Below are 20,894 nucleotides of genomic sequence, written 5' to 3' on the forward strand. Positions count from 1 at the left end.
GAATTATGTTTGTTTTTGGTTATTAAACCAAATTTCTTTTAAATTAATAGATTGATGATCACAAAACAACTGCATATGGAAAAGAAAAAAAAATTCATTTTTTGGAATCTCGTAAAAGATAAGATGAGAATAGAAGAAACATACATAGAAGATAAATATGTAGCAAGCACCATATATATGTGACACGTCGAGGATAGTTTAGTGCTAACAAACAGCTAGCACCGAGACCCCTCTACAACTCTTCCGCGGAGACTGATAAGTTTAAGCTTAAAATTCACTAAGAACAAGGCAGATGGTCGGATCATGAAAGGAGAGAGTAATAGTACAGACGAGAGAGATAGGGATAAAGATATTTCTTGTAAATTGTTTGGTACCCTTCCCACATAGGTTGCTAAAGTACTCATAAAATAAAATGTAAAACGACATCATCATATTAATAAAGTCTTGAGTTAGTTATTCATCCATCAAACGTCCTCTTTCTGGTAGCTATTGGAATAAATAGCTCAGAACTTTCGGCACATGCTGCTGGCGGAAAGAAGGTATCAGGATGTTCAATGGCAAAATAGAAATCTCTCACTGCCAAAGCTTCAATAATATCCCGGACCTTGTGTTCTTCTAGGATTTTTTGGTTTTTTGTGATTATCAGCACATTTGTTCCTGCAGGATAATGGCTCATTGCCCAGAAAAGAAGCTCCACTAACATCATGTTCATTCGAGCAACTCTGTCCCCTGGAATAGTAAGATCAACATATATATACATAAAAAGGAAGAAAAACAAAGAGATAGAAAGATAGTGAGAAAAGAGGGGTAAGTAAAGCGTAAAACACCTTCAAATATTTTAGAATAAATTCCGGCTTCCAAATATTGGTCAAGCAAATCTTGGGGGATGGTTATCTTTAGGCCAAAGTAACCGTTGATTTTAATCCGCCCTCGATAACCTTCTTTCTCAATAGCTGTTACGATATTCTTTTTAAACAAAAGAGGATCAGGGATTGAGAAATCCTCCGCGTCGAACATAACATACGTGGAGCGCACTGCGAGTAGAAGGAATATCAAGACACACTTATGAAACAAAAAATAAAATTTCGTGAAAACAAGAAATTTTGTCAATAATCTAACAGGTCGATCAGAAGAAATCTATTCTATGTCTAATTAATCACATGTACGAACGAAATTTTATTATGACAAATGGATCGGATGAAATCTAATCATTATGTACCAGACAAACAATTTCGAGAAAGGGATCGATCTTACACATCTCTTTTCTTTGTGGCTTGGGGAAAAGTCTGTCCATCGTTTCGTCGGTGCCCGTGGACATGGTTCGACTCTGCGAGCAAGAAAATAGGAGAAGCCTCTTCGTGGAAAATTTTGCTGCCGATAAGAGACTTAGGGTTAAAGCTGCCGCAACCTCCTCCTATGCGTCTATCTATGTATAAAGGCCCATGTGTTTTCTATTGGGCCAGGCCCCCCAGATATCACATTTGTAAAACAAATTAAATGGTGAAATAATCTCTTAAACACTGGGAAAATGAGTATTTAAATATTTAACTATTTGAAATGCGCAAGTTTAATATCAAAGTATTGTTTGCACGATTTTATTCTCCAACTAATAGTTGACTTGGCAAATTGGTGACTGAAAAAGTCAACCATACGATACTCGTTACTTTTATATCGATTATCTTTGCCATTAAACCTGAAAAACTCAAAATTCTCAAATTCAAACCCCAATTTTGAATGAAGACGATTTTTGGCGATGGAAAAGGCGATCTCCGATGATATTTGTTTCCGTGATTGGGTCGGATTTTCTCTCTCATCACCGGAAATCGTCTTTTCCATCGCTGGAAATCGTTTTCACTCAAAGTTAGGATTTAAATTTATAGATTTCGAGTTTTTCAGGTTCAATAACGAGGAAAATTGATATAAAATTAATGATACTAGTCATTGACTTAACCGTTGATTTTCTTAGTCACTAATTTGCCAAGCCAACTATTAGTTGGGAAATAAAATCATGCAAGTACTAGTTCAGTATTAAACTTGCTGATTTCAAATAGTTGAGGATTTAAATGCTCATTTTCCGCGTAAAAACTACTTGATTTTAATGTGTCATTTCAAAATGATATTTATTTTTTTTTATAAAAATTTTATTTCACAAAAAACAATGATCATATTCATATTTTTTTAGTTTCTATAATTTATTTAAATGTGTGTATATTATTTATTTAAATTTGATATTTTAAATTAAGCTTTAAAACTTAAAAAACAAAAACAAATTAACACTATTCTATATAATTTTTTTTAATTTACATATTTAATAATTTGATTCTTTGTAGATCGTATGTAGCTTCTTGACTGGAATAGGGTTGTAGTGGAAATGAGGATCTATGAGCGTTAGGCACAACCGGTTGGTTTGCAAGTTGTGCACTGCTCCCACTGTTGACAAGAAGGCTCTCCCAAGTAATAGAGAAGAGTTCGAGTTCAGATTGATGTCCAAGACTTGAAAATCTACTGGAACTAGGGCATTACCAATCTGCACCTCTAGGTCTCTCACAATTCCTCCTGAGTTTCTTTGAGAACAATCCACAAAAGTGAACAATTCCTTGGAAGGCTCCACCTGCAGACCCATATGGTCTGCTATGATCCTAGGTAGGATGCTGACTGATGCTCATGGGTCGCACAAGGCATGTGGGAATTCAATACCCTTCACTGTGCATGGTATTGCAAATTGCCCAGAATCACTCTTCTTCTCTAATGTAACCCTCTTCCTCGTCTGTTCTCTAGCTTCACAGAACATTCACCTAATGTCTTCTTCTGTCTCTCTGGTTTCTCTGAAGAACATCCACAATTTGTGGGTAAAATAAGCCTCATCGAATGTCTTATCCAGAGGAATCCTGAAGACTCTTTTTCGGAAACTTTCATTTTCCTTTTCATTAGCCCCCCTCTTCAGATGTTTCTCCACTTTTTCCTTTTTTTCCTTAGGGTTCTTCCCGTAGGAACCCTATCAACTTCCATAGGATCTACTCTATCATCGGAAGGTGTCCTGACGGCCTCTGGTGGGTTTTCTGAAGGTTTGGGTTTGGGCCTGAGTGCATTAAGACGTGCAACATCTATCTTCAGCATCTGAACTCGGTACGTAATAGGTGCTCGTCGATCGATGGGTGCTGGCTGGTGTCGATCGATGGCTGTCTCCTGATGTCGATCGATGATGGGGTCAGAATGTCGATCGATTTTCACGTAGACAGGGCTGCGCGGATGTGGGTGCTTTGCTGTGAACTCCTCGTGAGTCATTATCCTCACGGCATTGCAAGATGCGATTGACTCCATTGGTGGTGTCGACCGATGTCCAGGAGTGGATGTTGATTGGTTTTGGGTGACTTCTGACGACCAATGTTTGTGGCTTGGCGTCGATCGACACCAATGTGATCTTCCGAAACTCATCAGACTATCTAGTTCGAAATCTCCTTCTTGCAGCTTCTCTTCTTTCACCGTTTGCCAGAAATCATCCCCAATGATGGCATTCACGTCGTGCTTCATCACATCATCTGCTATCCCTCTAGTCAAGGCTTCCATGCCTCTTAACAACTTCTCCTGTCTGAACAACCTGCATCTCCAGCTTCTTCACATGAGTGCTCAAAATATCAAACTTTGTGTTCAGGTTGGTGTAGACAAAATCAATCTTCACATTGAAGTCCACTGTCATGCGCTGCTGTCCCTCGAGAACTCTATCAAGCATATCCTCAATCTTGCTCTCTTGAGTTGGCGGTGGTGGCTTCTGGTAGTAGGAGCTTCCATAACCCATGTTGTTGATGTAGTTGTTGATTTAGGGTTTCTGGTGCTGCGAACTCTGGTGGAAATTGCCACAATTTTCATTGGAGTTTCTGTTTCCACCCTGGTTTCCAGAACCTTGGAATCCAGTTCGACTGATGAAGTTCACACCTGCTTCCTCTGCTCTACCCTCTGTGTCTACAGCCTCTGCATCTTCAACCAAGCAGACCTGCTTCCAGAGAAGCTTGTGAACACTGTCTAGCTTTGCCTTCACTTCATCCATCTGATCATTCCCAAGGATGGTGGCATATCTCTTCCTCTCAAAGTCACTGTTCTTGATGCTGCTGCTAGATGCTAGGTTCCCAGGGTGTGTGTCCCACGAGTGTGTAGTACTGCGGCTTCAACTCGAAATCCCTCTGAATAGTTGGAGGTCGAATGGCTGATCTGTTAGTGTAGAACTGATCTGGACGGTTATAGTCAGCCAATGTTCTGGGTCGAGCGGCCTCATCTACAGGTAGAGAGATCCTGTAGCATCAGTATCGGGCCCAGGGATTGCAGCCGCCTGAGCGTCAATCCTCTAACATGTTGCATTACGTAGATGACATTCTTGGTCATACATGTCTCCTCTCTCATCACGTACAAGAATCAAAGTTGCAACCATGTCTCGCGGCTCAGTATTGATCGATGTCCGGATTGAAGTATCGATCGATGTCAGATGGAGGATGTCGGTCGACGGGAGATGGGTCTTCGGTCGACAGTGGTGAGCGAGTATCGGTCGACAGTGGTGAGCGAGTATCGGTCGAAGGGACTAGTGCCTGGGTCGACGGTGGTTGACGAGAATCGAGCGACAAACAAGTGTTGTTGTCGATCGATGAGGAGCGACCTCTTTGCGGATTGAACGCTCCAAACTTGCAGGATCTGGTGAGAATAGCAGTTGAGTTTCCTTGTTGCTTCTGGTACTGCTGGGCTTGTACCTGAAAATCCAAGAAAAAAAACTTATGTCAGAAACATAACAAAATTAAATCTAATAGGCGATCAAAGCTCCCTGGCAACGGCGCCAAATTTGATATCACTCAAATTACCCTAAAGAGTGAATTTACTCTCTCAAATAAGAGATTCAATTGTAGTACTTAGGGATTGAATCCACAAGGAGCTAGGGAACCTAATAAATCTAATGGAATTTGTTAAGCTGGATGGTTTAATGATTAAAATGTAAATTTGCAGTTTTGTTGAACAAGTAATTGCTCGATTGATTGGTTGAGGTTTTGGTGGTTAAAAGTAGATAGCTAGACTTAAGGTTTTTATTCAGGAAACTTGAAATTATAATCCTACAGATGCCTAATCAGTTGCATGCACGATAATGTAGAGCTCAACTACTAAGCAACAAGTCAATCAGCTCTCGCGTTTTTGGACTTGTCTATTAACTAGATCTAATGACCTAAACAAGTGTGTTCGATCAATAGCAAGTGTCAATGGATTATCCTATAGGGATATCGATCGATACACCTTTCACTCAACCGATCGACTATCCAGTATGGATATCGATCGACTCACTTCTAGTTAAGCTTTATGCGCGGGTTGAATGATGCTCACTAAGCTCACTAGATCAGCTCTTGCATTACTCTTAGCAAGAAACTTAGCTCAATTAAAATAGTTTCAGGATGAGAATGAAGCTATCGCTTTTATCTAACAATCCTAGGGCAAGTTCTAGGTAGCTAATCTAGAATCAGGCATTAATGACAATCCTAATGATTATTATCACAACTCAGCAATCTATAGTTGGGGCTAATCCCTCATAACCTATTTAAAACCTAAAATCTAACAATGAAACTACTCAGACCTGACCAAGCAATTCATAACATCAATTAGGTAAGAAAACTTCATTAGAATAGTAAATAGATATTAATGGAGTTCCAATCACAGATATAACTTTGAATCTTCTCTCCAATCTATCAAAATCCTAAAAACCCTTTACTGATAATAGTAAAACTAGAAACACAAGAAAGCACCCCCTTTTGTCTCTAACATTGTGGCAAAACTTATATAATTAGGTTAAAACTCATCAGGGGTAATCTTGTAAATTGGTGAAGAGTTGGGCTTCACGTCGGCTGTGACCAAACGGGCTTTCTGCGCGCTTCACTGTCGATCGATATTCTGATGTGAACATCGATCGATATTTGTTCCTCAATTTTGACCGATGGTCGAGCTTGATGGTCATCTCGGGTGCTTGCTCCAAATCACTCCTGATCTTATAAATATAATAAATAGACTCTATAATATAATAATTAGTAGTAAAAACACCTATAAAACATGGGTGAAAGCGGGTCAAATCCATGGTCTATCACGTAGGCAGCCTTTCATAAGGTTCAGTTTGAAATCAAATCAAAACCTTTTTCCGTGTCTTTTTCATCTCTTGTTATTGAGCTGCGACTCAACTTGAGGCAAAGGTGGTATGTTGACGGGATCGCGCGCATGGAATTCAACAACGGCGTACCCATCATAACGTTATAAGACGCAAGGCGGTCTACGACTAAAAAATCTGTGACTTTCGTCATGGTCCCAGCTTTGACCGCGCGAAAAATCGATCCGAAAGCTATGGTGGCTTCTCCCGAGAGCCCCACTAGCGGGCTAGGATTTTCGACGATCTCGGATGGATCGATCTTCATTTTCTCGAGAGTATCATTAGAGATGATATCAACCGAACTTCCAGTATCGATTAATATCCTAGCGATATCGATGTCATGAATCGTTAACTCGATAACAAGGAGATCGTTGTGAGGTTTGGCCTGATTGGCCGTTGCTCCCCCTTGAATTTGATTACGTTCGCGCAGATCGAGTTTCGCATATTGTTTCTGATCGTTGAGTGGTTTTTGCAGGTTAGATTGATCCGTACCCCCCGCCCCTTCTAGCGCCAAACTGTGGGAACCAAAATTCGCACTACCGATTTCCATTTAAATTAGGAAACTAGGAGAACCCTAGTTTCCCAGAGGTCCCGGATATCTGCTAATACTACACGCCAAGCAATCAGAACAGGAAACGAGAACAATAATAAAATAAGAAATAAAAAAAGAGAGCAATATAGTTCTTATTTCGAATCTGCGTTTGAGCGTTTGCAACAAGGTAAGTGCCTGGGCTACGAGAGCTGTCGGCGAGATTCCTAATTCTAAAAACCCTAAGACGGCCAAAACCTAATTGAGTCGCAGCTCGAATAACAAAAACGGAAAATTACCTAAAATCGCTCTAAGTGCTAAGTTTGCTGTGAAAAAGTTCTCCCCTTCTGCCTTTTGCCTAGGACTCCTTATATACTCGCTCCTAGGTCGGTTTACACTTTTCCTCTTCTGCCCTTAAGCCGTCATAGCTTAAAAATGGAGATATTCCGTTTTTCCCGATCTTCGTGATTATCTTCGGAAACTTCAGATTTATCCGCGGAAACTTGACATTTAACATTTTCTTACGAACCAAGCATAAACCGTCATACGGCTTATGGTCTTTTGGTTAAGAAATTGTAAGTGGGCTTCGAGCTGTGTTTTAGGCCTCCTTGGGCCGTCTTTGACTTGAAATGTTTATTACGGTTTCTTCGATAAAAACAAACTTCCCGCGGTTTTTATCGTAAAAGTTTGATTGATGACTCCGAGTGACGAAAAACATGAAATGGTTTAGCTATGGTTTTTGGGAGATAGCATTAAAGAGTAGACGAGAATGCATGGATTCGTGTCGTATCAATGTTTTAAAAGAGCTCGGTCGCTACGTAGCGACCGAGCCGTGCGCGTGCTAGCTTGGACTGAGCTCGGTCGCTACGTAGCGACAGAGCCGTGTGCGTGCTCGGTTGCTGCGTAGCAACCGTGCTTTGTCTGAGCTAGGTCGCTACGTAATGACCAGCTCGTGTGCGGGTCGGTTGCTACGCGGCGACCTTGTTTGAATCTTTCTCCGATGTTTCGTGAACGTGTTTTCTCCGCAAGATTCTTCGTAAAAACAAATCTTTTTCGAAGATTTACTTTTCGTAAAAACGTTCTTGCTTATTTTTTTACGGACATTTGAATGTTAACTTCGACGTAACCATTTTTTACCCCAACAAAGAGCACCTAGTACCATCAACCAAACGAGCGCCAGCCTCCAAATATGTTCCTACGCATCAAGCATTCAGGCCTCTTCTTCGGAAATAACCGAAGCCCCAGGCTCCGCCGTCTTCAAGACGCCATAAGAAGCCCATAGCTTCTCCATCTTCGACAAGAAATCAGCGGTTCAAAAAATAGCGCCAGACCTTGGTCTGGTATAAGGGAACCGGTCCTCCCCAGAATTCAGAGTGCGGTTCCGGCCTGAGTGGAACTCGGGATCGTCGTTTCACTGGAGCGGTGTCCTGCCTAAGGGAAGCCTGCTGAGAATGAGCAACTCCGATTTACTTGAGTGCACATGTTATTCCCCGAGTTCGATGATGAAATCGAGCAATAAGGGCCAAACTGTTGGGGAAAAGTACTCAGGTTTGAATTTCTCCAGACCCAGGCAGGACACCGGCCTCTTGGTCCCCGCTAAGAGGCACCCCGGGTCCCCACTACGAAGTAGAACCTTCCATATTTTCGAATATGGAAGAGTTTAACCTACTCCAACCGACTAAGGCCTGCCGTAAGAGACTATATATTGGGAACCTAAACCCTAAAGCAAGGGATCGACACTTCAAGACTTAAAGGCTAGAGCTAGACGGCTAGAATTAGGGTTCTTACTCAAATCATTGTTATCCTAGTTTGTCTACTCAATAAAATGTATCTTCAAGTCTTTATCTCTACTGTATCTCTAAAAATCAATACAAATACCAGCCTTGTCCATTGTTCTGTGGTACTCACAAAGATCCTACAAAAAAAATCCCCTAATAATTAGAGCTCCAGGATCCACCATCTTCAAGGCACCGCTAAAAGCCCCGAGCTTCTCCATCTTCAACAAGAAATCAGCGGTTCGAGAAGATAGCGCCAGACCCCGGTCTATTACAAGGGAACTGGTCTTCCCCTGGGTTCAGAGTATGGCTCCAGCCTGAGAGGAACCCGGGATAGCAGGATTACTAGAGCGATATCCTACCTAGGGGAAGCCTGCTGAGAATGAGCAACTCCGGTTGACTTAAGTGCACAGGTTATTCCCCGAGTTCGATGATGAAATCGAGCAATATATATGGGGCAAACTGTGGGGGAAAAATACTCGGGTATTGAATTCCTCCAGACCCCAGGCTGGACACTGGCCTCTGGGTCCCCGCTAAGAGACACCACGGGTCCCCACTTGGAAGCACTCCGGGTCCGGTCCCAGGGACCACCCCCTTCCTCCAGGAAAAGGAAAACTTCTGATAAGGAGAACCTTCCATATTTCCGAATATGTAAGAGTTTAACCTACTCCAACCGACTAAAGCCGACCTAAAGCGAATATATAAGGGGAGCCTAAACCCTAGAGCAAGGGATCGAGACTTCAAGATTTAGAGATTAAGGATAGGCTGCTAGAACTAGGGTTCTTACTCAATACATTGTAGTTCAAGCTTGTTATATCTAATAAACCATCTCTTCAAGTCTATTTCTCTCTAAATCTATATGAATATCACCCTTGTCCATCATTCTGCTCACAAAGATCCTACACAAAAATCCCCTAACATTATGTAATATGCTCCCTGCCTGAGAGTAAGCGCGTAAGCTCCTCAGGCAGTACTTTGCATTATATGTAATATGCTCCCTGCCTTAGAGTAAGCGCGTAAGCTCCTCAGACAGTACTTTGCATTATATGTAATATGCTCCCTGCCTGATAGTAAGCGCGTAAGCTCCTCAGGCAGTACTGTGCATTATACCTAATATGCTCCCTGCCTGAGAGTGAGCGTGTAGGCTCCTCAGGCAGTACTTTGCATTATATGTAATATGCTCTGTCTCCTGCATGAGAGTAGGCTCTCGAGCTTTCATGCAGGAGTACTATATTTGACCGCATACTATGGCTTGTGCTAGCCCATTCCTGCCTTTGTCAAATATTTTCCATGCGCCATATGTGTGGGTTCTCCACTTATCCGCAAGATCATAGGATCTAGTAATCCCTTTCATTGGTCTTTAGTAGTCAGAATCTGGGTTAGATCCTTTCGCGTGAAAAAATCTCTCTTCTGTATGATCTTTTCCAAGTTTTCCCGGAGGCAGGGATGTAAGCGTGGGTCGGAGCCTGAGCCTCTACTTGCGGGTATCTGGAGACCGGGGTCCTGCCCGGAAGCTGGAGCAATATCTTCCAAAATTATTTACTCCCAATAGTTTTCCCCTTATCTTTCGATTTCATAGGTGAAGTAGGGAGATAACCTTTGCACTTTGGTCAACCGGAGTCGTTCCATCTCAGCATGCTTATCGTGGACAGGACATTTCTTCTGTAATGCCCCTTTTCCGAGTTCTTCTTAGGTATGGGCCATGTTTGAACCTAGAGAAGAGTCGTTTTTCCAGACGATAGACCAGGGTCTTGGTAAATATTCCCAGGTTCTGGATCTGTTCGAAGGTGATTTTGCAGGATTCGGGACCTTGATCTTGAGTTTCAGTGGACAAATTTTTCTTTCAAGGCTTATAACCTATGTAGATCTCTCTTAGTGATGTGGGGTTTGACAGAGATGGAGTTTCTAGTGCTTCACTGAGTGTTGAGATTTGTCTGCCGGATGTAGGGTCCTTAGACCTGTAGCATGAGCTTGGAGGGATGGAAATCTTGAATGTATCTTCTCGAAGCCCGGAGATTGTGGGAAATATCATCCTGAAGCCTGGAGGTTCCTGGAACCCGAAGGTTGTAGGATTTATCCTCCCGAAACCTGGAGGTTCCTGGAAGTTAGTGAGCTCCTCTGCCCGCTCGGCCTACTTCCGTTGTACTTCTGGATGATGGGGCAATACTTTCGACGTAATGACAATACCACCATGAACGGATGAGCCTGGAAGTAAGGTTGTAACTTCATGGCTGTTGTGGATGATAGAGGGCTAGCTTTTCGATTTGGGCAGCGCTCTCTGTGTGCTCCTGTTCTATCAGATGTAGTGATAGCAGTTCTCCGTCTGTGGGCTTTCTTCGGAGGGCTTGAATGATCTTCTAAGACCCCGAGCCCAAATTGACTCAGAGGTAGGAATTGATCTGATCTGAAGTCGGAATCCGTCGTTTGGATAGCAGGGGTTGGCGTATTCTATCGCGTACCAGGAGATAGTTAATCCATTTCTGTTATTGATCATCCATAGATGTTGCTTATCTTATATTCCTTAGATTTCCTCCTTTTGTAGACGTTGTTAAATGACTTGTTCTAGCTGCTCTCTGCTTCCGCTTAGGTGAGCCACTCTCAGCATTTACGATATCATTTAATGATGCGTCCAAGCTGTTCTCTACCCCCGCTTGGGCGAGCCACTCCCAGCGTTTTCTGGACGTCATTCGAAGACTTGTCGCCTCGTCTTGAATATCCTTTGCCATAGGCATGTTGATGGGATTTGTTGATTCGTGTTGCCCCTTGGGTTAACGCTTAGCTCATTTGCCCCTACTTACCTCGTGGTCGTGTCTTCCTCAGAGGTTTATGATGGCACGTGACCTTTGAAATATTTCTTTAGAAGCTTATAGAGGTGCATACTCTTGGAAACATGTAGAGGCCCATAGCCTTGGGAATCTTGATAAGCACGTTGCCTCAGATTCCTTTAGAAGTATATCAGGGTACATTGCCAGGAAAAGCGGTAGTAAGGTTGTCGGAGCTTGATTTTTCATGAAGTCATTGGATTTGACCACCATATAAGGTGAGCAACCAAAGATCGGGAACCTGGGAGCCGGAACCTAAAAGCTGGGAGCCGGAACCAAGAGGTTTGGCTTTTTCTTTTAGATGAATAGTAGCGGGAACATGTGTTCTCCGTCAACATAGCGAGTGGAGGAGAGCCAAGAACAGTCCTACTTGTTTTCGTCGTAAAATCTCAACGGAAACTCTGATTGAGACGAAACAAAAAGCGTCTTGACGAGGATTAAAAACAGAACCCAAAGGAGGACCTTTCTGAGGCCTTACCGGTCGCCACGTAGCCAGTGAAGTGTTGGCTTGAGCTCGGTCGCTACGTAGCGACCGAGCGGTGTGCGTGCTCGGTCGCTACGTAGCAACCGAGGGGTGTGCGTGCTCGGCTGCTACGTAGCGACCGAGCGGTGTGCGTGCTCGGTCGCTACGTAGTGACCGAGCTGTGTAATCGATTTCTTGTGTTTCCTTTTTCCACGATTAGCCTAGGGGTTTTTCAGCGGTTTTTGGGAGAACGAGTTTTACCTTTCCGAAATATTTTCAGAAAACGTGTTTTGGTAAAACCCTTACGCATTGAGATTTCTTTTGTTCGGTAATGAGCCAAACTTACGGGGTTTGATAAGATTTATCGTTTCCCTTCATTTTCAGAAAGAGAAATCGTGAGCTCGTTTCATTGCACTTCATGTTGGCGAAAAGTCGCGGCTAGGTTTTTCCGATTTTCTTTTAGGCACTATGGTGTTTGCGTAAGCGTTGGCCATAGGCGCACTGGCGGCTGGGGTTGTCTTACCAGCGTTGTTGCGAGCTGCGATTTTATCTTTCGTATCTCCAGACATTGTTTTGATCAAGCGTTTTGCGGCTATGAGTTAGAGTAATCCGTACCCCCCCCCCCTCCTTCTAGCGCCAAACTGTGGGAACCAAAATTCGCACTGTCGATTTCCGTTTAAATTGGGAAACTAGGAAAACCCTAATTTCCCAGAGATCCGGGATCTCTGCGAGAGCCAACAACAAGTGACCAAATATATGCGGAAATCATGAAAAGATAACAAACGAGTTTAGAGAAAACAGTAGATCTTATTTCGAGTCCGCGTAAGAGCGTTGCGATCATTACAAGAGATCATAAAAGCTTTGGCCGTAAAGGCTGTCCGCGAGTTACTTAGTTCTAGCGGCCTAATAGCTCAAACCTTGTTGAGTCGCAGCTCGATATAAAAAGACGAAATAGATACATAAAAGGTTTTTATTTGATTTCGGACTGAACCTTATTAAAGGCTGCCTACGTACCCCTTTCGAGGATCAAGCCGAACGTAGTTCAATTGATAGATCTGGACAAGAGATCGAACTGCCTGGGCGAGTTCGTCTAGTAATTGAGTGCCAGTCATAGAAACCGAACTTGTCGAGAATAAAGCCTAAAGTTTCTAAGTTCAGAGAATTTCGAGTCTAAAAAACTGTCCCTCATGCCTCTCGCCTAGGACTCCTTATATATTAGCTCCAAGGTCGGTTTACGCTTTTACTCTTCTGTCCTTAAGCCGTCATAGCATAAAATGGAGATATTCCATTTTTTCCTATCTTCGTAATTATCCTCAAAATTTCGTATTTATCCGCGGAAACTTGACATTTATCCTTCCTTGCACGCCAAGCGTAAACCGTGCTACGGTTTACAAACTTTTGGTTAAGGAGTCGTAGGATGGGCCTCGAATCGTGTTTTAGGTCCCTTTGGGCCGTCTTCCGACTCGAAGCGTTTACTGCGCCTTCTTTCGATAAAGAACGAACTTTCCGCGGTTTTATCCGCAAAGTTTGATCGATGATTTAGAATGGCGAAAAACATGAACTGAGTTTTCTACGGTCTTCGGGACATAGCATCTAAGGATAGACGAGAGTGCATGGATTGGGGTCGAATCGACGTTTCGAAAGAGCTCGGTCGCTACGTAGCGACCGAGCGGAACGGACGCTCGGTTTCTACGTAGCGACCGAGCTTGGCTCGATCTCGGTCGCTGCGTAGCGACCGAGCGGGACAGACTCTCGGTCGCTACGTAGCGACCGAGCTGTATGCATGCTTGGTCGCCGCGTATCGATCTAGCTTGGATTTTCCGCCGTCCGATTTCCAAACCCGAGCTTGTCCGCAGCCGATTTGGATACATGTCCGTTGGCTTTGGACAATCGCTATTTAGTGGTTCGATTGAGATTTGAACAAGATTTTACCGCAAGGCTCTTCGCAAAGATATCTTTACGAAGATTAGTTTTCGTAAAAACGTTCATGCTGATTTTTACGGACTTTCAGACATTGCTTCCGTTGTGACCGATTTTGACCCCGACAAGTCTTTTCCCGCAAACTTTCGTGGTTCCACGGGGACGGATTGCTCGAGTCCTTGCCGTTAAGGTTTCGACCTGTTTGGTCAAGGTGTTTATGAGCTTATCTTGTTCTTCCGACCTTTTTTCATAGGTGGCGAACATCTTTTTAAACTCCTCGAGCGTCACGGCGTTGGCTGGTGCGTTGGCCGCAGATACGTCCGCTGCTGGAGTGTGGAGTCAGTGCCGCTTCCTCCATTGAGAGGAGTTTCCACGTTGTCCGAGTCGTCAGTTAACATGTCTGGTTGAGCGTGATGTGGTTGAGAATTAGATTGATCCGTACCCCCCTCCTTCTAGTGCCAAACTGTGAGAACCGAAATTCACACTATCGATTTCCGTTTAAATTAGGAAACTAGGAAAACCTTAATTTCCCAGAGGTCCCAGGTATCTGCTAATACCAAACGCCAAGCAATCAGAACACGAGATAACACCGATAAAGTATATGGAATCGTAAAAAGAGAGCAAAGAGAAGTCTTATTCTGAATTTGCGTATGAGCATTTACAACAAGGTAATAAGCCTGGGCTCCAGAGCCGTCGGCGAGATTCCTAGTTCTAACAACCCTAAGACGGCTAAACCTAATTGAGTCGCAGCTCAAAATAACAAAAACGGAAAGTTGCCTCATTGGTCTAAGTGCTAAGTTTTCTCTGAAAAAGGTCCTCCTCATGCCTCTCGCCTAGGACTCTTTATATACTCGCTCCTAGGTCGGTTTACGCTTTTCCCCTTCTGCCCTTAAGCCGTCATAGCCAAAAAATGGAGATATTCCATTTCGTAATTATCTTCCAAAACTTCGTATTTATCCGGGGAAACTTGACATTTATCTTTCCTTGCGAACCAAGCGTAAACCGTCCTACGGTTTACAGGTTTTTGGTTAAGAAATCGTAAAGTGGGCTTCGAGTCATGTCTTAGGTCCCTTTTGCCCGTCTTTTGGCTCGAAGCGTTTATTACGGTTTCTTTCAATAAAAACAAAATTTCCGCGGTTTTTATCATAAAGTTTGATTGATGACTTCAAATGTCGAGAAACATGAAATGGGTTTGCTACGGTCTTCGGGAGATAGCATCAAAGAGTAGACGAAAATGCATGGATTCATGTTGTATTCGACATTTCGGGAAATCTCGGTCGCTACATAGCGACCGAGCAGGACGGGCGATCGGTTGTTACGTAGCGACCGAGCGGGGCGTGTGCTCAGTCGCTACATAACGACCGAGCAGGACGTGCACACGGTCGATACATAGCGACCGAGCGGGACGTGCGCTTGGTCGCTAAGTAGTGACCGAGCTTGGCTCGAGCTCGGTGGTTACGTAGCGAACCGGCAGTGAGCATGTTCAGTCGTTGCGTAGTGACCAAGCTTGGCTTGTCCGTGTTCCGTTCGTCACTCTCGAAACTATCTGTGGCTGGTTTAAATACGTTTCTGTTACCTTGGGACAGTTTGTGTTTGATCCAACCGAGACTCGGACAAGGTGTTATCTCGAGATCCTGTGTCGTGACATTTTTTACCAAGCATAATTGTCGCAGAAAGACACTCACACTTGTTTTTGCGGAGGTTTGGACATTAACTTCGTCGTAACCGTTTTCGACCCCAACAATGACAACACGTGGCCTAACTTGGGAGCCCTCTTTGCCGAGCACCTCATCAATCTCAAGATGAAGCCGTTCCAGACATCGGGAACGAAGAAGGAGACGGTTGAGAGTCTGCTTACACCGATCTTCATGCACTGAAGGATACCGTTAGACGGGGCTGCAATGGATGATCAGCTCGTCTAAATGGACGCGCACACTGGCTCAAGGATGGCCACTTCTGGACTTTCAAAGACGCGGATGGCACACACTTGATAGATCTACCCAGCCGTTCGGTCAAGGACTTCTCAGGGGGCTCGTTAGCATCCAGTTTCACCCCGATTAGCGCATCCTCCGTGGCCCATCAACCATGTCGTGCCACTACACCGTACAGCGAGCTAGAGGACATCAGCAGGAGCAGACAGGGCCAGCACTTCCACCATTCTCGCCTATGCCAGACATGTCTACACGTCCTGAAGGAGATTTCCAGTGCGTCGTCGTTAATGCTGTCACCGCCATCTCCGCTAGAGTATCGAGATGCCGCTGTTTGAGCAGGAGGAATCTGCTAGTGAAACAATACCAAGTTTGCTGCTAGTGAAACTGTTTGGAAACATATAGTAAATAGAGGATTTACTCCACATTACTATATCTAGTTTAACCACGGAGAAGGTGATAAGAGGAATGAAGCTAGTAGTAGTAATCAGGTTGAAAATGTTTGTAACAGATCAGATGAACCACATTTTCCTTTTGAAAGTTAAAACCTTCAAGAGGATCATATGGTAGATCATGATAGGATGCATGATATGGTTACAGATGCATTTCGTGAAACAAGATCAGTAATAGAGGAGGTAGAAAATGTAGAGGGGCCTAACTTGGATGCAAAAAGATTTTATGAAATGCTAGCAGCAGCTAATTAGCCAATTTAGGAAGATTGTAGAGAAGGTCTTTCTAAATTATCAATTGCAGCTAGGATGATGAATATCAAAACTGATCATAATTTTCCTGAAGTTTGTACGGATGCATGGGTTCAGTTGTTTAAAGAATATTTGCATGAAGATAATCTGTGTGCTGAATCTTATTATGAGATTCAGAAATTGGTTCATAGTCTTGGCTTACCTTCGGAGATGATTGTTGTGTGTATAGACAACTGTATGATATACTGGAGAGAAAATGCAGAATTGTTAGAGTGTAAATTTTGCAAGAAGCCACGATATAAACCGCAAGGACGTGGGTGGAATAGGATGACGTACCAGCGGATGTGGTACTTACCTATTAAGAATAGACTGAAGAGATTATATCAATCTGAAAAGACGGGAGCAGCGATGAGATGGCATGCAGAACATACTCAGAAGGAAGACGAGATCTATCATCCCTCTGATGCAAAAGCGTGGAAACACTTGAATTCGGTGTACCCTGATTTTGGAAGCAACCCCCGCAACGTTTATCTTGGGCTCCGCACAGATGGCTTTGGTTCATTTGGTATGTCTGGAAGACAATACTCGCTTTCGCCAGTCTTCTTGACGCCAGATAACCTTCCACCAGAGATGTGTATGGAAAAGGAATTGCTTTTCATGAGTATATTGATACATGGGCCAAAGCATCCGAAGAGGTCCCTTGATGTTTTTCTACAGCCTTTGATAGAAGAATTGAAAAAATTATGGTCAACAGGCGTGCAGACATATGATTGTTCAACGAGAACAAACTTTACAATGCGAGCAGTTCTTTTGTGGACCATTAGTGACTTTCCTGCGTACGGGATGTTGTCAGGTTGGAGGAGGCTATCTTGTCCTTATTGTATGGAAAGCACAGACGCATTTCAGCTGAAGAATGGTAGGAAGACGTCCTGGTTTGATTGTCATCGGAGATTTCTTCCCATTAACCATCTGTACCGAAGGAACAAAAAATTGTTTCGGTCAAGGGTTGTACAAGACACCACTCCACCATATTTATCTGGAGAGGAAATCAAGAAGGAGATTGATTACTATGGTGGACAAGACACAATCAAGAAAGGGGGTAATTGGCATAGTACTGCAAATATGTCTGCTGGTTACGAGACATAGCATAATTGGCATAAGAAGAGTATATTTTGGGAACTTCCATATTGGAAGTATCTATTTCTACGCCACAATCTTGATGTGATGCATGTAGAGAAGAACTTCTTTGACAACATCATCAATACATTGTTGCACGTCTCCAGGAAGACAAAAGATAACAAGAACTCAAGGTTGGATTTGCCTGTATTATGTTCTAGGATTGAGCTGCATATTAAAAACAATGGGAAAATTCCAGTTCCCATTTTCAGATTGTTAGCAGAAGCAAAAGGAGCGTTGTTCAAGTGGGTGGCATCAGATGTGAAGTTTTCTGATGGATATGTTTCAACTCTATCAAGATGTGTTGATCAGCAGGGATAGAAGTTTTCAGGGATGAAGAGTCATGACTGTCATGTGTTTATGCAACAACTTCTACCATTTGCATTTGCGGAGTTACTTCCAAAAAATTTTCATGGGGCATTTGCAGGTAACAAATAAAGTTATTATTACTTCTTGATAGAATAAAAGTTATAAAAGTATCTTACATTGGCTTGTACATTTGTAGGCATCGGAAATTTTTTCCCACATGTGACTCTAGTATCTTTCCTCTCTTTTTTTTTTCAAATATAACAACGGTAGTTCCTAATTGGTAGTAAAGGACTTCGTCCCACATTGGTCATAAATTTATGTTTCTTTAACGACTGCTAGTCTCTCATTGGTCGTAAATAAAAATAATAATTTATTCCCTTATTGGTCGTAACACTATTTGACTATTTGGTCTCCCATTGGTTGTAAATTTACGCCTCCTATACGACCCTTAGTCGCTCATTGGTCGTAATATTACAACCCATTTAAGACCAACACCAAAACTCTATATATACTCAGACCTCGCGAAGCCATTTGGTTGCTCATTCCCTTCTCTCTAACAACGATTTCCCTTCTCTCTCTAGGTAATTTTTTTTTTTGTTTTAGTTTTAGGTGGTTAGTTAGGTGATTAGATTAGGTTTGGAATTAGTTTAGGATGGACGTAGATTAGGATGGAGATAGATTATGATGGAATTAAAATAGGTTTAGATTATTTTTATATAAAAAATTTTAATTGTTTCTAAAAATCAATTTTCTTGTTGTTTTTTTTTCAGATTGGCGATATATATTGCTATGGCTAGCGGTATACAGAGACTTAGGAACCTTACGCCTAGAAACTCTTACGCGAATACCTTTCTCGGACAGGTGGATCCATCAGCTTCTTCCTCCGGCACATCATATGGTCAAGAGAATGTCCCTGAGAGCCAAGTTCCTACTTCTCCGTATGTGCCTCCACAGGCATATGACCCTGCAGCTTACTATCCGCAGTTTGATGACCCTGCTCCAATCTATCCCCAGTACAATGAAACTCCACAGCAGCCTCGGCATGATCAGCATCATTCTCCACACCATCCTCAACAGCAGTTTACTGCTCCCAAAGCTGCTCCGGCTCCTGCAGCTGTTCATCCAGATTTGATGGTGCCACCGAATGCACCATATGCAAGATATACAGTGGAAGACCTTCTCCAGATGCCGGGACGAGAAGGTTTACCAATCATCAATCAAGATCGACCACCCAACACTTACTGGTAATTTTTAATATTTTAAATCAACTAATTATACATATTGGTCTAAATATATGTATTCTTTCAAATTTTGTAGGTTTTAAACGGACAATTGTGTGGGACAGAGCATTGGAGATATCATCAGGACAAACTTCCGGGAAGCGCATCCGAACTGGTCTCTTACACCGGACCATGTTCGGAGGACTTGGTTCAAGTGCTTCACGGTTAGTTTTAAATATAATTATATTTATTTTTAATTTAGAAAATAATAATTTAATTAATTAAACTTTTTTATTAATGTTTTTTTTTGTAGCAAAAATGGAATTGGTCCATTGCTATCAACGAAACGTTGAAGGAAGTGTTCTACGAAAATGCGATGGCTCGCCTAAAGAACATTGTTGGTGATTGGAAGGAGAAATGGAGGGTTCTAGGTGATGACGCAAAAGAAGCCAACCTCAGCAATGATGTTTGGAAGGGCTTGAAGGCTTATTGGAATTTGCTTAAGTCAATTCAAAGGTCTCTCACTTGCTCAACGGCCCGGTTGACCCTGTAATGAAGATGGTAACCTGCTAATACCTCATACTTCCGAACAGATTCCACACGCTGGAGGGCACTACAAATTGTAAGTCTTCGATCTTTTTAATATTTATTAAATATATATTAATTAAGTATTTATTGAATGCGTGAGTTTAATTAAATTTTTTAATACAGGCTGCCCAAGAAGAAGCACCACCAACTCTGGCCCGAGTTTACAGGACGACACACCAGCTTTCTGATGGAACCTTTTCGCATCCTCAAGCAGAGAGGATCTGCAACAATGTTGTAGCTCGGATCCAGAAGGTCTAGACTCAGATGTCGTAACACAATCCAGAAGGTTAACCGGTCTAGCTGTCCACCATCAAACAAGATAAAATTTTTGAGCAGGTAAAATATTTGATCTTTTAAATGTATGTTTATATACACTTTTTATTCTTTAACTTAGTTTTACATATGTACTAATTAATATTTATTTATTATTTGAAGGTTGTCTCGAAGAAAAAGAGACGTATGGTTGGGATCGGGACTGTGAACGATATCTCGAGGGCGAGAGCTGAACACGCTGCAAGAATGTAAGAAGATTCCTCTCTCCGGAGGGATTTGAATGCTGCCAACCGAGTCATAGCCGACCAGAGGGAAAAATTTACGGTTATGGAAAACATGTTCGATCTGATGATAGAGTCAAACCCAAACATAAACCCAGCTCTTGCCTCTAGGTGGCAGACTCTACGTCCGAACTTTATCCCCGACCCCACTCCGGAAGAGCATGCAGATTTAGAGCGACGTGCGGATGAGCATAGGTCCGACTTCTTTGACGAAATAAACCTTAATGCTTAGTTTTTTTCAGTTTTAATTAATTTGTATTTTGAATGTTTTATATTATGGATATTATTATGTTTATGGATGTTAGATATTTTCTTTTTATTTTATCAAATTTTAAAAAATTAAATCAAACTAAATTTAAATATTTGATTTTAATTAATATATAAAATTCGTAAATAAATATAAAATTCGAAAATTAATAAATAAAGTTGGTCAGATTTACGACCAATGAACATCTATAGTCGATGTATGGTGGCCATTAGTGATAGACCATGGATTTTACCCACTTTTAGCCATGGTTAATAAGTGTTTTAATATATGTTTACTACTATATAGAGTATATTTAGAGTGTTTACATATGTATAACTGCACAGACACATCAGATATCTAGCTATGGATGGAGACCTTCCCACTGTTAGATTGAGTCCATCTTATGATACAAGATATAGCAATGAGCTAGCTTTTTAATGCCAGCGGTTTAAGGTCAATCAGCATCTTGTAGCCGAAGTTATGCCCGTTTTACTGAAGA

General features: G+C 42.4%; 1 protein-coding gene across 1 annotated transcript; it reads right to left on the minus strand.

Annotated features, from left to right (window-relative positions):
- Nucleotides 1–301: 301 nt before the first annotated feature.
- LOC103849383 lies at nucleotides 302–1,448 on the minus strand. The gene is made up of 3 exons (XM_009126153.3): nucleotides 1,255–1,448; nucleotides 828–1,034; nucleotides 302–729 (listed from the first exon to the last, which is right to left on the minus strand). Exons 1-3 carry the CDS (start codon nucleotides 1,316–1,318, stop codon nucleotides 458–460), a joined length of 543 nt encoding a protein of 180 aa, XP_009124401.1. The 5' UTR covers nucleotides 1,319–1,448; the 3' UTR covers nucleotides 302–457.
- Nucleotides 1,449–20,894: the final 19,446 nt, after the last annotated feature.

Source organism: Brassica rapa, chromosome A07, assembly GCF_000309985.2.
Source record: "Brassica rapa cultivar Chiifu-401-42 chromosome A07, CAAS_Brap_v3.01, whole genome shotgun sequence".
NCBI classification, from domain to species: Eukaryota; Viridiplantae; Streptophyta; class Magnoliopsida; order Brassicales; family Brassicaceae; genus Brassica; species Brassica rapa.